The sequence below is a fragment of the Oncorhynchus masou genome, chromosome 16, assembly GCF_036934945.1.
Source record: "Oncorhynchus masou masou isolate Uvic2021 chromosome 16, UVic_Omas_1.1, whole genome shotgun sequence".
NCBI classification, from domain to species: Eukaryota; Metazoa; Chordata; class Actinopteri; order Salmoniformes; family Salmonidae; genus Oncorhynchus; species Oncorhynchus masou.
Genome location: NC_088227.1, coordinates 28,166,085 through 28,183,557, shown reverse-complemented (window position 1 = coordinate 28,183,557; position 17,473 = coordinate 28,166,085). Strand labels below are relative to the sequence as shown.

Sequence of the window (17,473 nt, the reverse complement as noted above, 5' to 3'; positions counted from 1 at the left end):
ATTCCAGAAAATCACATTGTATGATTTTTAAGTAATTAATTTGCATTTTATTGCATGACATAAGTATTTGATACATCAGAAAAGCAGAACTTAATATTTGGCACTGAAACCTTTGTTTGCAATTACAGAAATCATATATGTTTCCTGTAGTTCTTGACCAGGTGTGCACACACTGCAGGTTTGGCCCACTCCTCCATACAGACCTTCTCCAGATCCTTCAGGTTTCGGGGCTGTCGCTGGGCAATACAGACTTTCATCTCCCTCCAAAGATGTTCTATTGGGTTCAGGTCTGGAGACTGGCTAGGCCACTCCAGGACCTTGAGATGCTTCTTATGGAGCCACTCCTTCGTTGCCCTGGCCGTGTGTTTTGGGTCATCTTCAATGCTCTTACTGAGGGAAGGAGGTTGTTGGCCAAGAGCTCGCGATACATGGCCCCATCCATCCTCCAATCAATAAGGTGCAGTCATCCTGTCCCCTTTGCAGAAAAGCATCCCCAAAGAATGATGTTTCCTCCTCCATGCTTCATGGTTGGGAAGGTGTTCTTGGGGTTGTACTCATCCTTCTTCCTCCAAACACAGCGAGTGGAGTTTAGACCAAAAAGCTCTATTTTTGTCTAATCAGACCACATGACCTTCTCCCATTCCTCCTCTGGATCATCCAGATGGTCATTGGCAAACTTCAGACGGGCCTGGACGTGCGCTGGCTTGAGCAGGGGGTCCTTGCATGCGCTGCAGGATTTTAATCCATGACGGCGTAGTGTGTTACTAAGAGTTTTCTTTGAGACTGTGGTCCCAGCTCTCTTCAGGTCATTGACCAGGTCCTGCAGTGTAGTTCTGGGCTGATCCCTCACCTTCCTCATGATCATTGATGCCCCACGAGGTGAGATCTTGCATGGAGCCGTAGACCGAGGGTGATTGACCCTCATCTTGAACTTCATTCATTTTCTAATAATTGTGCCAACAGTTGTAGCCTTCTCACCAAGCTGCTTGTCTATTGTCCTGTAACCCATCCCTGCCTTGTGCAGGTCTACAATTTTAACCCTGATGTCCTTACACAGCTCTCTGGTCTTGGCCATTGTGGAGAGATTGGAGTCTGTTTGATTGAGTGTGTGGACAGGTGTCTTTTATACAGGTAACGAGTTCAAACAGGTGCAGTTAATACAGGTAATGAGTGGTGAACAGGAAGGATTAATAAAGAAAAAGTAACAGGTCTGTGAGAGCCGGAATACTTACTGGTTGGTGATCAAATACTTATGTCAAGCAAAAAAATGCAAATTAATTACTTAAAAATCATACAAGGTGATTTTCTGGATTTTTGTTTTAGATTCCGTCTCTCACAGTTGAAGTGTACCTATGATAAAAATTACAGATCTCTACATGCTTTGTAAGTAGGAAAACCTGCAAAATCGGCAGTGTATCAAATACTTGTTCTCCCCACTGTATGTGAGAATGCTGTTCATTGACTACAGCTCAGCATTCAACACCATTGTGTCCTGTAAACTCATCACTAAACTAAGGACCCGGGGATTAAACACCTCCCTCTGCAACTGGATCACTTGACGGGCCGCTCCCAGGTGGTGAGAGTAGGCAACACATACGCCAGGCTGACCCTCAACATAGGGGCCCCTCAGGGGTGCGTGATTAGTCCCCTACTGTACTCCCTCTTAACCCACGACTGAAAGTTCTACAGCTGCACCATTGAGTCACCATTTTGACTGGCTGCATCACTGCTTGGTATGACAACAGCGCGGCATCCAACCGCAAGGAGCTACAGAGGGTAGTGCGGACAGCCCAGTACATCACTGGGGCTAAACTCTACCATCCAGGCCCTCTATACCAGGCAGTGTCAGAGGAAGGCACAAAAAAAATTGTCAAAGACTCCATCCACCCAAGTCATAGACTGTTCTCTCTGCTACCACACAACAAGTGGTACTGACGCACCAATTCTGGGACCAACAGGACCCTGAACCACTTCCGCCAAGCTATAAGACTGCAAAATACTTAACCAGTAGCTACCTGGAATATCTGCAATGAACCTTTTTGCACTAATCTCTTTTGACTCATCACTTACGCTGCCGTTACTATTTATTATCTATCCCATTGCCTAGTCACTTCACCCCTACCTATATGTACAGTTGAAAGCAGAAGTTTACATACACTTAGGTTGGAGTCATTAAAACTTGTTTTTCAACCACTCCACTCTAGTTTTGGCAAGTCAGTTAGGACATGTACTTTGTGCATAACACAAGTAATTTTTCCAACAATTGTTTAGACATATTATATCACTTATAATTCACTGTATCAAAATTCTAGTGGGTCAGACGTGTACATACACTAAGTTGACTGTGCCTTTAAACACCTTGGAATATTCCAGAAAATTATATAATTGGAGTCAATTGGAGGTGTACCTGTGGATGTATTTCAAGGCCTACCTTCAAACTTAGTGCCTCTTTGCTTGACATCATGGGAAAATCAAAAGAAATCAGCCAAGACCTCAGAAAGAAAAACAATCAGACCTCCACAAGTCTGGTTCATCTTTGGGGAGCAATTTCCAAACTCCTGAAGGTAACACGTTCATCTGTACAAACAATAGTACGTATAGTAGAAATACCTTGGGACCACACAGCCGTCATACCAGATGCATTCTGGCTCCAAGAAATGAACGTACGTTGGTGCGAAAAGTGAAAATCAATCCCAGAACAGCAACAAAGGACCTTGTGAAGATGCTGGAGGAAACCGGTACAAAAGTACCTATATCCACAGTAAAACTAGTCATATATCGACATAACCTGAAAGGCCGCTCAGCAAGGAAGAAGCTACTGCTCCAAAACCTCCATAAAAAAAGCCAGACTACGGTTTGCAACTGCACATGGGGACAAAGATCGTACTTTTTGGAGAAATGTCCTCTGGTCTGATGAAACAAAAATAGAACTGTTTGGCCATAATGACCATCATTATGTTTGGAGGAAAAGGGGGTGGCTTGCAAGCCGAAGAACACCATCCCAACCTTGAAGCACAGGGGTGGCAGCATCATGTTGTGGGGGTGCTTTGCTGCAGGAGGGACTGCTGCACTTCAGAAAACAAATTGCATCATGAGGAAAATTATGTGGATATATTGAAGCAACATCCCAAGACATCTGTCAGGAAGTTAAAGCTTGGTCACAAATGAGTCTTCCAAATGTACAATGATCCCAAGCATACTTCCAATGTTGTGGCAAAATGGCTTAAGGACAACAAAGTCAAGGTATTGGGGTGGCCATCACAAAGCCCTGACCTCAGTCCCATAGAAAAGATGTGGGCAGAACTGAAAAGGCGTGTGCGAGCAAGGAGGCCTGTTAACCTGAATCCGTTACACCAGCTCTGTCAGGAGGAATGGGCCAACATTCACCCAACTTACTGTGGGAAGCTTGTGGAAAGAAACCTGAAACATTTCACCCAAGTTAAACCATTTAAAAAGGCAATGCTACCAAATACTAATTGAGTATGTAAACTTCTGACCCACTGGGAATGTGATGAAAGAAATAAAAGCTTAAATAAAATCACTACGATTATTCTGACATTTCACATTTTAAAATAAAGTGGTGATCCTAACTGACCTAAGACAGGGAATTTTTACTAGGATTAAATGTCAGGAATTGTGAAAAACTGAGTTTAAATGTATTTGGCTAAGGTGTATGTAAACGCATGACTTCAACTGTACATATCTACCTCAATTAATTTGCACCCCTACACTTCTACTTATTACTGGTACCCCGTGTATACAGCCAAATTATCATTCCTCATTTTGTACTTATTCCTTTTTTCCTCTGCATTGTTGAGAAGTGCCCTTTAAGTAAGCATTTCACTGTTTGTCTAAACTTGTTGTTTACAAAGCATGTGACAAATAAAATGACTTGGATAATATTGTATCCTGAGGTCCCAGGCCTACTGAACCATACCCCACTGGGGAGGATAAAGATGCCATGTCCTTGGTACTTGTATGTCCTTTAGTCTGTAAGCCTCCCTTCCTTATTGATACAACACAATAGCCCGTCTGATGCCATACACCACTGCTAGCAGCCTACAGGGAGACTAGTCTGACTATCACCCAGATGAGACAAGGAGAAATGTGCATCACACATCAATGACTGTACATAAGGACTGTGTTCTGTTCAATCTTTCACTCAGCATTCCATTCACACTTGCTCTCTCTCTCTCACTGTTCCTCCCAGCCCGTCTTGTGTCTGCGCTCCTGTGAATACTTATCTGTCAAAACTCTGTCACTGTTATTGAGGTGAGACTGCACTGCAGCCATACAAGAAAAATGGGGCACCTATGAAGGACTGGAACCACTATCCTGGCTCCAGATCCGTTTGTCCTGGTTTTTGTTGTCAAATGGCGATAATAAACTGAATTTAATTTAAACATTTATTTTAAATGAAGGAAATTAGTTAACAGTACAGTGCATATTTTCAAGGTTAGCCCAAAAGCCGTTTCATCTTATCAATATTAAGTCGTTTCATCTTATTGTCCAAGGTGAATCCATGCAGCCGTTTCGTACTTTCTACATTCAGGCTCCTTAAACTTGATTTAATGGCGAGAAGGTGGGAAAACAGGGAAAATATGCATACTTTAGGAAACTCAATTTTCCACCACCCTTCTAGTGGCTAAATGCTAGTTCCGTTGTTGTGTATGGTGTTCAGCCAATCAGGTTGCAGCAGTCTGTTGTTTACACTTGGTCCAAATGCTGTACACAATGTCAGGAAGTAGCATTAGCCACAAAGCAAGGAGGAGGAAAATGCTGTTTCATTAAAAAAACATTTTTCGCCTTCTCGCCATTACAGTTAAGCAGGAAATTGACACCTTTGTAGCCTGAATGGAGAATGTTTTATGTACAAAGCGTCCACATGGGATAGGACAGTATAGCCAATTGGACGGTAACATGGAATGACTCAATATCGCCATCTGCCGGCCTGTAGACTATATTCAGGTATAATCTCAAACCTAGTGAGTCAAACTGGAAAGTTTACATTTATTCAACACCGAACAACCTGTTGCACAATTGAATACATATTTCGATTATCATGACAGAGTAACTAACTTTATGTTTCAAATGGACAATAAATCAGTAAAACACTCAAGAGGGTAAGCAAATATTAATTTTGCAATGTGTAATTGTATTCACAACATTTTGGCTACATTTACGTATACGTTGGTACATCATTGTTTACATTTTGGATCGTTATTGTTGTGACATAATGCTTCAAATCCGACATTAACACTCACTTTAATCTTTAGCATACTATTTTAACCTGCAATAAACTAAACCCCCTTAATATTAAGTCAACAGTAGCCCGTATAGTTGTTCTCTTCAAGTTTTTTTACAAACAAAAAAGTTCAGCGAGTTCAACTTCAAGCTAGCTAGCTAAATAAAGCGAGCTAACGTCAACTGTTGAAACCCTTGTGATTCACCTTTGAGTTCCCTTCCCCCACAACAAGCTAGCTAGCAATAGCCTGTCATTTCTTTACAAATAGCGATAAACACGGTTAGCAATACAACATGCTTATCGATAACGTTCAACACGTCAACTGCCCCGTGTCTCTTTGTTTTAAGCTGTCGAGTACAAACCAAGACATGCTAGCTAGCAGTCTTTCCTGCCAGTCAGTGGGCCAGTGCGGTAGACTGTAGCAGGGGCAACACAAAGGGAACTCAACTTGGAGCTAGCAACGCGCTAACCTGCAAGCTATCAGTCAAGCAATGCCGTTCGTGTTAATGGCAAGCTTTTTAATTAATGCATGCAAAGCCACATATATTCGTAAAATAAATTATGTTGGTGTCAAATATTGTACACTTTTTAAAAAAAGAAAAAAGTAATGAGAACCGGCTTGAGGCCAAAGCTAGCTAGCATAGCTTGCCGGGCAGTGGAGAAAATAACCCGCTTACATGTTCTTCATGTTCTTCATTCCTGGCGGAAGATCGGGTCCTGGACGAGATGAAGAGAGTGCTCGGCTCATGCCGAGAGCTCTTTCTTGTGTTCACCATGATTTTTCTGTTTATTTGCACTTGTTTAGTCTGTCTATCCGTCTGTAGACTGCCTCAGTGAGCACGGCATTGAAGCGCCATTTCTCTTTCGCTAGTTCTCCTGGCAAAATTCGCTCGCGGACCACTTCCGCTTTGCAATGCTTGTCAGTCCAGGGACTAGACTTCAGAAATAACAAAGTTTTGTTATTTGATGAGGATAGATCAAACGTTTAATTGAAATAGTTGCATGTAGCCATATCACACAAATATATATTTTTTCTGGGGGGGGGGGGCACTCTACTCTACTACAACTGGCTAGCTATCTAATCTGACTGAAGTCAAGTCATTTCAGTTTTCCAAAAACGTTCGTATTTTACTGTTTTTAAACCAATTACTTGTAGCTAATATAACGGACAGTTTCTTGTCAAATGTAACGGCTATTTAATTGTCTCGTTTAAGAATAATGAACTGATACTACTGAGTTTAATCGATTAAATGTGATATTTCACTTGATAAAATGATAAATGTCTCCTGCTGTCTGCAATTTACAGTCGAGCCACGTGCGCGCGTGCAGCTGTTGTTTTGGTTTGCAGCCAGAGCACAACTGGACGGAAATGATGAACATGCAAATAACTGATTCATTGTAGTAGCCTACCTGTAATTAATTTCTTAACAGACTGTTTAGCAATGTTTATTTTACACGGGAAATCAGTAGAATGTTCTACTCTTTCATCAAGCAAATTGCTAAAATTCTGAAAGTGTCTCTGACTCACTGTGCTTATAGGCCACACAACAACACCATATGTGTGTGTGTGAGAGAGGGTGAATACTACCGGTGTTGGCCAACGGAGCTGACCATCTGTTTTGTTCTTGTTGGGTCTAGCTAATAGCTTAAAAGTCTAACAAAAAACTGAGAATATTCCTATCATACTAAGCATTTCTTTAACTATGCACAAAATACCATGAATCACAAACACCTCCATTAGCCTACAGTATGGCATAGAGTATGTTTTGTTTATAAAGTATTAAATAGTCTATTTCAGTCTGAATCTACTACCAAAAGAAAGCACTACCTGCTGTGCTCAGCACCACAGAGGCCAAACCAGATGCCGCGTTCACGTGATAGCCGGAACCAGGAATCTCGGACATTTTCGACTTGCTAACTGGTTGAACGCGGCACATGTTTAATTTACAACCAGTTTGCAAGCGAGTTTTCTAGGTTCAACTATTACGTGAACGCTTCAAGTGAAAACATTACGGCAGCTGGAGCGCAGAGACGGCGCTGACGTCAAAGAAATTGCTCATCAGAAACTTGGCTGTAGCCTAGCAGCCCATGATTAAGACGAGAACACGAACTGGTAAAACAATGATATGTATAGTCTATTTTTGTGCAAACGCTAATATGTAATCACAACTCGATGAGCGATGCATTTTAGGCATATATTTTCAGGGAATCATAGTTGCAAAATACGTTGTCTGCCAGACGCGCCTTATGTAATTCTGTCGCATGTTGAAATGTGTGTGTGAATCCGTGTGATATTTGATAAAGGTGATATAAATATATATTGTGCAAACTAATATTTCGATCTATTAATCACAGGCAGGAACTACTATTTTGTAGCCTAGATAGTAGGCCTACATTCTCAATAGATCCGGGCTTTCAGTGGTTTTATTTAAGCCTACAATTGCATGGCTAAGTCGATTGAACTGTCGTGTCGTGATCTATCAAAACAAATTGTTAATAGTCTGATTTGGCACTTGAGCATGCGTATATGGTGCCTTTTAAAATTATGGAATGATATGATGATATTGATTATATATTTGTTCCAACTGCTGTCTAAAAAGCATCACAACAAGTGATATCGCATATTCTTCATGTCAGAGTTTTCTTCCCTGATGTGTTTTGTCAGATGGACAACAGCAGAACACATCATGAAAGACATTGACACAAGAGGGAGTGACAAAGATGATACCTGGTGAGTGATCTGAAAGAACTAACCCCCAAGGACTTCCACATTTGGAAGTCACTTTTATCAGTTACCTTCATAATTGTTCCAGGTGTGATGGGACAGAGAACGAGGAAGAGGAGGTTCCTATAAGAAGAAGTTTCTCTGTGGAGGATCTTCTGGATGAGGTGGAGAAAATCAGCAATGTTGCCTCTGGAGGCTCAAAGGTCAGGAAACAAACAGGAAGTTCCTGCATCTAGAGTCTACAGTATCTCTCAACCCTATTATATTGTTATGATCAATACTCATACACATTCATCCTGTTGATGTCTGTGGTTGTCCTGTGGTGGTGGATGTTCAAGGTGAAGGTGGTGGTGAGACTGTGGAAGGATGGCTTCACCCTGAATGACGAGGAGTTCAGGAGCTACTCTGTACAGGAGAACCAAGATTTCCTGGAAGCCATCAAACGAGGGTAATGGAACTATTCTTACTTTAATATACTAGGTTAATTGATCAAATATCCCGTCTATATATACTTTAGCTTTTTTCCTGATCCTGATTTTCCCATCCACCCCTCCCCTTTCCTTGCTGATTTATCTACCAGTTTTGTTCTTCTCTCTGTAAAATGTATTGATTGATTGGTTGGGTGACATGCCTGTCTGTCTGGTTCCAGTGAGCTGCCTGTGGAGTTGGAGAGCAGGGCAGAGGAGGAGGAACTGGAGGTGAATGTAGAGGATCTAACAGAGGAGGCGTATGTTCCCAGGAAGAAGACCTTTCACCCCTTCAGTGGGCCAGGATACAGGCTGGGCAGGTGAGACATGCAATGAGACAGATAGATAGATGGACGGACGGACGGACGGCCGGACAGACAGACAGACAGACAGACAGACAGACAGACAGACAGACAGACAGACAGGCAGACAGACAGAAGAAGGCTGGACAGGTGAGACGGCTCAGTCAGAAGTTCTTGCAATTTCCTTGGTGGTTGTGTCATGCTATATTATAGCACTAGGTGTCACACTAAAACATCTTCAAAGCTTTGTCATGTGACATCTTCAAAGAGTTGACTGTGTGTGCGTGTGTGTCCAGTGTTGCTCCCAGAGTAGTGGTCCGGTCTCCATCGGTGCACGAGGAGGGGGAGTTCCTCCCGATCCCCATGATAACACTGGACCACGGCCTCCCTGTCACCTCTCTGCAAATCTGGTTGGCTGACGGCAGGAGGCTGGTGCAGAGGTTCAACCTATCACACAGGTGGATATTACACTGATATAACCCCTCATACTATCCACACAAAAACAATATTTTGTCAAAATGCAAAATCCTGATAATGTGGTCAGTGAAACTTTGCTTCTTGAAAGTCCAATATCTTGAAAACTTGACTGCTGACATGCAACACATGTCAGCAGTCAAGTTTGTATCAACAGTGAACTAATAAACTATATTTTGATATTTTTTGTTTTGAGTGAATTTTCCCTTTATAACAGTATAGGAACTCACTGTATAGGAATGTGTCTGTCCTAAAGTGCCCTGCCGAAGCAGTTGATCCTTACATCCATGATTCTTATAAGCTCAGTACACTGAATAAGCCAGGTCTTTTAAGGTTATCCTACTGACCATGACATAATCGTTCATATTCATCCTCGCTTGATCTAGCGTGCCTGACTCTGCACATGGGCCATGTTATCAGGGCATCATGTTACAGTTGAAGTCAGAAGTTTACATACACCTTAGCCAAGTACATTTAAACTCAGTTTTTCCACAATTCCTGACATTTAACCCTAGTAAAAAGCCCTGTTTTAGGTCAATTAGGATCAGCACTTTATTTTAAGAATGTGAAATGTCAGAATAATAGTCGAGAAAATGATTTATTTCAGCTTTTATTTCTTTCATCACATTCCCAGTGGGTCAGAAGTTTACATACACTCAATTACTATTTGGTAGCATTGCCTTTAAATTGTTTAACCCCAAGTTTCAGGTAGCCTTCCACAAGCTTCCCACAATAAGTTGGGTGAATGTTGGCACATTCCTCCTGACAGAGCTGGTGTAACTGAGTCAGGTTTCTAGGCCTCCTTGCTCGCACACACTTTTTCAGCTCTGCCCACACATTTTCTATAGGATTGAGGTCAGGGCTTTGTGATGGCCACTCCAATACCTTGACTTTGTTGTCCTTAAGCCATTTTACCACAACTTTGGAAGTATGCTTGGGGTCATTGTCCATTTGGAAGACCCATTTGTGACCAAGCTTTAACTGATGCCATCTATTTTGTGAAGTACACCAGTCCCTCCTGCAGCAAAGCACACCCACAACATGATGCTGCCACCCCTGTGCTTCACGGTTGGGATGGTGTTCTTCAGCTTGCAAGCCACCCCCTTTTCCTCCAAACATAACAATGGTCATTATGGCCAAACAGTTCTATTTTTGTTTCATCAGAACAGAGGACATTGCTCCAAAAAGTACGATCTTTGTCCCCATGTGCAGATGCAAACCGTAGTCTGGGTGTTTTATGGCTGTTTTGGAGCAGTGGCTTCTTCCTTGCTGAGCGGCCTTTCAGGTTATGTCGATATAGGACTCGTTTTACTGTGGATATAGATACTGTTTCCTCCAGCATCTTCACAAGGTCCTTTGCTGTTGTTCTGGGATTGAGTTGCACTTTTTGCACCAAAGTACGTTCATCTCTAAGAGACAGAACGCGTCTCTTTCCTGAGTGGTATGATGGCTGCGTGGTCCCATGGTGTTTATACTTGCGTACTATTGTTAGTACAGATGAACGTGGTACCTTCAGGCATTTGGAAATTGCTCCCAAGAATGAACCCATTTTTCTTCTGAGGTCTTGGCTAATTTATTTTGATTTTCCCATGATGTTAAACAAAGAGGCACTGAGTTTGAAGGTAGGCATTGAAATACATGCACAGGTACTCCAATCATTTTAATTAGCCTATCAGAAGCATCTAAAGCCATAACATCATTTTCTGGAATTTTCCAAGCCGTTTAAAAGCACAGTCAATTTAGTGTAAACATCTGACCCACTGGAATTGTGCTAGTGAAATAATCTGTCTGTAAACAATTGTTGGAAAAAATTACTTGTGTCATGCACAAAGTAGATGTCCTAACCGACTTGCCAAATCTATGGTTTGTTAACAAGAAATTTGTGGAGTGGTTGAAAAACGAGTTTTAATGTCTCCATCCTAAGTGTATTTAAACCTCCGACTTCAATTGTATATCATATCATTAGAATTCCCAGAACAGGCACTCCAATTCAAGTCAGTGTTCTATATTGGTTGTGAGGGGAAGAAATACCGGTATGTCAATTTTTTACATTCTATTTCTATCTTATGTGTTCTGTCTCCTGCTGCATCGGGCCTGCTGACTGCAGAAAACCTGACGTGACAGTGTAGATCTATACGATCCCTAGAAAGGGATTGCATAACTGATGTGCATGATTTATTATGTAACGGTTAGCTGAGCGAGACAGGGAGAGAAGTATGGGCTCCCTATGGGGCTTCATATCAATATGAGATCTTGTTTACTATATACAGTGCATTCAGAAATTATTCAGACCCTTTGACTTTTTCCGTATTTTGTTACCTTACTACCTCATTCTAAAATGGATTAAAAATAGTTTTTTCCCTCATCAATTTACACACAATAGCCCATAATGTCAAAGCAAAAACAGGTTTTTAGAATATTTAGCAAATGTAATTTAAAAAACTACTGAAATATCACATTAAGTAAGTATTCAGACCCATTACTACTCAGTACTTTGTTGAAGAACCTTTGGCAGCAATTACAGCCTCGAGTCTTCTTGGCTATGACGCTACAAGCTTGGCACACCTGTATTTGGGGAGTTTCTCCCATTTTACTTACAGATTGTCTCAAGCTCTGTCAGGTTGGATGGTGGAGCGTTGTTGCACAGCTATTTTCAGGTCTCTCCAGAGATGTTTGATCAGGTTCAAGTCTGGGCTCTGGCTGGGCCACTCAAGGACATTCAGAGACTTGTCCCGAAGCCACTCCTGCGTTGTTTTGGCTGTGTGCTTAGGGTTGTTGTCCTGTTGGAAGGTGAACCTTCTCCCCAGTCTAAGGTCCTGAGTGCTCTGGAGCAGGTTGTCAACTAGGATCTCTCTGTACTCTGCTCCGTTCATCTTTCCCTCGATCCTGACTCGTCTCCCAGTCCCTGCCGCTGAAAAACATCCCCACAGCATGATGATGCTGCCAGCACCATGCTTCACCGTAAGGGTGGTGCCAGGTTTCTTCCAGTCTTTAAAAAAATATATATATATTTCACCTTTATTTAACCAGGTAGGCTAGTTGAGAACAAGTTCTCATTTGCAACTGCAACCTGGCCAAGATAAAGCATAGCAGTGTGAACAGACAACAACACAGAGTTACACATGGAGTAAACAATAAACAAGTCAATAACATAGTAGAAAAAAAAATCTATATACATTGTGTGCAAAAGGCATGAGGAGGTAGGCAATAAATAGGCCATAGGAGGGAATAATTACAATTTAGCAGATTAACACTGGAGTGATAAATGATCAGATGAACATGTGCAGGTAGAGATACTGGTGTGCAAAAGAGCAGAAAAGTAAATAAAATAAAAACAGTATGGGGATGAGGTAGGTAAATTGGGTGGTCTATATACCGATGGACAGCTGCAGCGATCGGTTAGCTGCTCAGATAGCAGATGTTTAAAGTTGGTGAGGGAGATAAAAGTCTCCAATTTCAGAGATTTTTGCAATTCGTTCCAGTCGCAGGCAGCAGAGAACTGGAAGGAAAGGCGGCCAAATTAGGTTTTGGCTTTAGGGATGATCAGTGAGATACACCTGCTTAGCGAGTGCTACGGGTGGATGTTGCCATCGTGACCAGTGAACTGAGATAAGGCGGAGCTTTACCTAGCATAGACTTGTAGATTACCTGGAGCCAGTAGGTCTGGCGACGAACATGTAGCGGAGGGCCAGCCGACTAGAGCCTACAGGTCGCAGTGGTGGGTGGTATAAGGTGCTTTAGTAACAAAACGGATGGCACTGTGATAAACTGCATCCAGTTTGCTGAGTAGAGTGTTGGAAGCTATTTTGTAGATGGCATCGCCGAAGTTGAGGACCGGTAGGATAGTCAGTTTTGCGGCATGAGTGAAGGAGGCTTTGTTGCGAAATAGAAAGCCAACTCTAGATTTGATTTTTGGATTGGAGATGTTTGATATGACACTTGGCATTCAGGCCAAAGAGTTCAATCTTGGTTTCATCAGACCAGAGAATCTTGTTTCTCATGGTCCGAGAGTCTTTAGGTGACTTTTGGCAAACTCCAAGCAGGATGTCATGTGCCTTTTACTGAGGAGTGGCTTCTGTTTAGCCACACTACCATAAAGGCCTGATTTGGTGGAGTGCTGCAGAGAAGGTTGTCCGTTTGGAAGGTTTTCCCATCTTTACAGAGGAGCTCTGTCACAGTGACCATCGGGTTCTTGGTGTCACCTCCCTGACCAAGGCCCTTCTCCCCCGATTGCTCAGTTTGGCTGGGCGGCCAGCTCTAGGAAGTGTCTTGGTCGGTTCCAAACTTCTTCCATTTAAGAATGATGGAGGCCACTGTGTTCTTGGGGACCTTCAATGCTGCAGAAAACTTTTTGTTACCCTTCCCCATATCTGTGCCTCGTCACAATTCTGTCTTGGAGCTCTATGGACAATTCCTTCGACCTCATATCTTGGTTTTTACTCTGACGTGCACGGTCAACTGTGGGACCTTATATGTTATGTCCAATCAGTTGAATTTACCACAGGTGTACTGGAAACAAGTTGTATAAACAGCTCAAGGATGATCTATGGAAACAGGATGTACCTGAGGTCAATTTAGAGTTTCATAGCAAAGGGTCTGTCATGACTGTCCTGATCAGGTTACAGGAGACCACAATCCTACAGATTATCTCTCAACCCCAACAGAGGAGGAGAGATCTAGGGGTCTGAAGATGTGGGGGTTTTATGACCCCTCACGCCCCTGGTAAATCTTGGGCCATAGACAACATTCCTGTGTCCTCTCACTATGGAGAACCAACCTCAGAACATTAAACATGCAATAAAGGGACTTTGGAACAATGGTTTCCGTCAGCCACAAAGGTGGTCATGACGATAGATGGAATATGAAAATGTATGTCATTTTTTTGTTTTGTTAGTAAAGGTTAATAGATGACGTTATTACGAAAACATTGTAACTGTAAGAGTTTTTCTAGGATATGCTTTGTGTATATACATTGTACGCTGTGTGGAAAATGTCCAAATCAAAGAGAATGTTTTGGTAGATGAAATGTGAAGTTAGTTGTCTAAAATTGGATTTGAGTAAAATCTAGACCTTACCTCTTAACTTGGTACGCCCAGAGAATTGCCCTAAAGGCGGTTACGCCCACTTCTGACACGAGGGTATAAGACATGCTGGTGAAGAATTAACATATCAGACTAAGTGACCCAAGCTGCAGCCGAGGTCTAAAATATCAACGAACCCAAAACTCAACCCAAGGTTGAAGACAAAGAAATATTTTTCTACCCATGCTACTGATGAGTAGCTGTGTCTAAGCGGGTGAATTCAAGCCGGACCACCTAACCTCCACTCTCCATCGAATCGTGGTATCTACACTGTTTCATTCCTACGCTGTGAACGCTGAGCTACAGAGCTGTCTGCCCTCATAAGAGCCCTCCCAGAGCAAGGGCGAGGAATCAGACCAAAAGGACACTGACATCGTGTGGACGACCAGATAGTTGCGCCGGAGAAGTGTATCATTGAGAAGCCTAAACGACCCACGCGGAGCTTCCCATCTGAGACCTCCAACACGTAATTACATCATTATATTCTGACCCATAAGAGCGGCAGTTTGGGGCAAGGCTAGGGTTAAAATAAGCATAGCTGACAAATGCACCCACATGTGTATTTCTCTCGTGTACTTTCTCTTTTTCTCTCTCTTTTAAATCCCCATTTTGGGTAACACGCACCATAGTGTGTTGGCCCATTATACTAAGTTCTAATCAATAGCCTAGAATGTGTTTTTGTGTATATTTCATCAACATTTTAGCTTTCTAGTAAATAAAGAACAACAGTTTTCAGCTGTGCTACCATAATTACAAAAGGGTTTTCTAATGATCAAATAGCCTTTTAAAATGATAAACTTGGATTAGCTAACACAACATGCCATTAGAACACAGGATTGATGGTTGCTGATAATGGGCCTCTGTACACCTATGTAGATATTCCATAGAAAATCTGCCGTTTCCAGCTACAACAGTCATGAACAACATTAACAATGTCTACACTGTATTGCTGATCAATTTGATGCTATTTTAATGGACAAAAAATGTGCTTTTCTTTCAAAAACAAGGACATTTCTAAGTGACCCCAAACTTGTGAACAGTAGTGTATATTTACAGATGGCATTCAAGTTTGTTATTATTAAGGCACATGAAAGTTCACATGTTCCAGAAGGTATTTCTGCCAAGAAACGCATACAAAAAATAGATTCAAAACTTTAAATGCCTCTATTTTGAAGTCGTGATGTGTGACATACACCTAGCTTCTTGAAACAAGTCGCATATATAGTCGTATAGAGCAGGGGTTCCCAAACCGTTTCACTCAGGCCTCCCTTCCAGCATTGGGGAACATCCTGCGCTCCCCCTTGCGCGTGGGTACGCAACACACCTCTTTCTATGGGCACACACACTGTTCATGACACAAACTGTTCACACCCCTCTTGTTATCGTAGAGAACATTTTGCATGTTTTAAAGCTTATTTCTTGCAATTCTGTAAGCAATTCATGTTTATTCAATGTATATTTCAGTGACTCAAACGTAACAAAATCTATGGGCTAAAAAACGTTAGCTGATGTGGGCTAGTTGTTCTGGACATTTTCTGACAAGTTCTAAATGGCTCTCTAAGGTATGCAATGACTTACATGACAAGAGGAAAACTAATGATGCACAACCCAATTTCGAAATTGCGCCCCACCGTTTGGGAACCACTGGTATAGAGAGCAATGGCGTGTAGATGTTTTGTAGGGGAAATACTTGACTATTTTCCTGTTATGTTGTTCCGAGACATAGTTTGCTAATAAGTGATCATTAGTATTTATTTAACCAATTTCTGAATTCACAGAATTGTTTGCCAATGCTAATTTTGTGTGCCTGCATGATTCCCTCTATGCGTTTGTATGTGTGAGCTCATCTCTCTGTTGTGTCCTCCTCAGGATTAGTGACGTTCACGACTATGTCCAGCGCTGTCAGAGGAACGGCTCACCTTTCATCTTGACCACCTCACTTCCTTTCCGCGAGCTCCGGGAGGAGGAGCTAAGTCTGGAGCAGGCGGACCTAGCTAATGCTGTCATCGTCCAGAGGCCCCTCAACACAGAGGCCCCCTTCGGACACTACTGAGTCCTGACCAATTGGAACATTCACAGAGACCCTGAAATCCCACCCACTGGTCACACAGACCCTTTTCCCAACAGAAACATCCCTCTTAGTTCACTCCTGAAGTGAAGGCAATACTCATACAGTAGTCCCTCTGGTCTGTCCAGGGTGGAGATGTTGCTCCCAATCCCCAGTCACAGCCCCCCTTATATTCATCCAAGCCTCCTCTACTCCCCTCTTTCCTCTGTAGCTGCTGACGTCTCATATCACTCCTTGAGCATCAACAGGGCTCCAACTGCCTCCACTACCGCTCTAGCAATGTGATGAAAACGCAACACAGCCAATTCAGTCGTATCTTCCTGTGTCTATCAGACCTGTACAATGTTCCCTAAGCTCAACATGTCTTCCTATTCTGTAACTATTACCAAGGATATGGAATACACTGTGAATGTTGTGCACTATTTTGAAGTGCATTAATGTTGTGTTTGATTGGTGGTTATTAAGCGGCTATAGTCTAGCGTGCGTCAAGAAAACATTCTGCATCATCATTCTGTCTTTATGGAAAAGGTGCAATCACATTTAACATTTGACCGCAGTGGGCTAAATCAGGGTCACGGTGTTTCCTGGTAGTCTTCAACAAATATACTTTGAAACAGAAGTATATACCTCACACATGGAAACTGATTCCATGTCTTTAGATGTACAGTACACTATGCACCACACCTGCTTACTTCCTGATCAATAATAAACTACGTCCTTCAACTATCCAATCATTTTCTTGCTGCTTTAGACCTTTTCTCAACTGATAATGAAAAGTTTAGTTGTACAATTTTTTTAGGAAGGGATTCCTTGACTACTAACCGTTTTACATAAAAGATATACATACAATATATTTGGTGTGGTGAAATAGCTTGAATTGACATTTTAGTCATTTAGAAGATGCTCTTACCCAGAGCATCTTACATTGGCGCATTCTATAGAGACTTCATTTTCACTTGACATGCCTTGTGGTTTTCCACTTGAGTGAGGTCAGTGTGCTGGTGTGTGTGTCCTGTTCTCTCCACGGGCTCTGCCTGGTCATGGCAAGATGAATACCATTATCCATTTTCAATATTTGAAGCCACAAGGACCACAGGAGACATGAGAGAGA

At 42.2% G+C, this 17,473-nt stretch overlaps 2 protein-coding genes across 4 annotated transcripts in view; one reads left to right on the top strand and one right to left on the bottom strand.

Annotated features, from left to right (window-relative positions):
* The window catches only part of atad2b (ATPase family AAA domain containing 2B), a 128,010-nt gene extending 121,878 nt beyond the window's left edge, over window positions 1–6,132 (bottom strand). For both annotated transcript variants that reach the window (XM_064991388.1, XM_064991389.1), the window contains exon 1: window positions 5,923–6,132. In XM_064991388.1, coding sequence (XP_064847460.1) covers window positions 5,923–6,021 — 99 coding nt within the window. In that variant the 5' untranslated portion in view covers window positions 6,022–6,132. The remainder of the gene's footprint in view (window positions 1–5,922) is intronic.
* ubxn2a (UBX domain protein 2A) lies at window positions 4,988–17,088 on the top strand. Of its 2 annotated transcripts, none has more exons than XM_064991395.1 (7): window positions 4,988–5,123; window positions 7,911–7,976; window positions 8,059–8,173; window positions 8,309–8,418; window positions 8,620–8,757; window positions 9,036–9,197; window positions 16,164–17,088. In XM_064991395.1, exons 1-7 carry the CDS (start codon window positions 5,083–5,085, stop codon window positions 16,345–16,347), a joined length of 816 nt encoding a protein of 271 aa, XP_064847467.1. In that variant the 5' UTR covers window positions 4,988–5,082; the 3' UTR covers window positions 16,348–17,088. The 2 variants fall into 2 exon arrangements, with proteins under 2 accessions (XP_064847467.1, XP_064847468.1); XM_064991396.1 differs by lacking the exon at window positions 4,988–5,123 and adding an exon at window positions 7,227–7,358.
* Window positions 17,089–17,473: the final 385 nt, after the last annotated feature.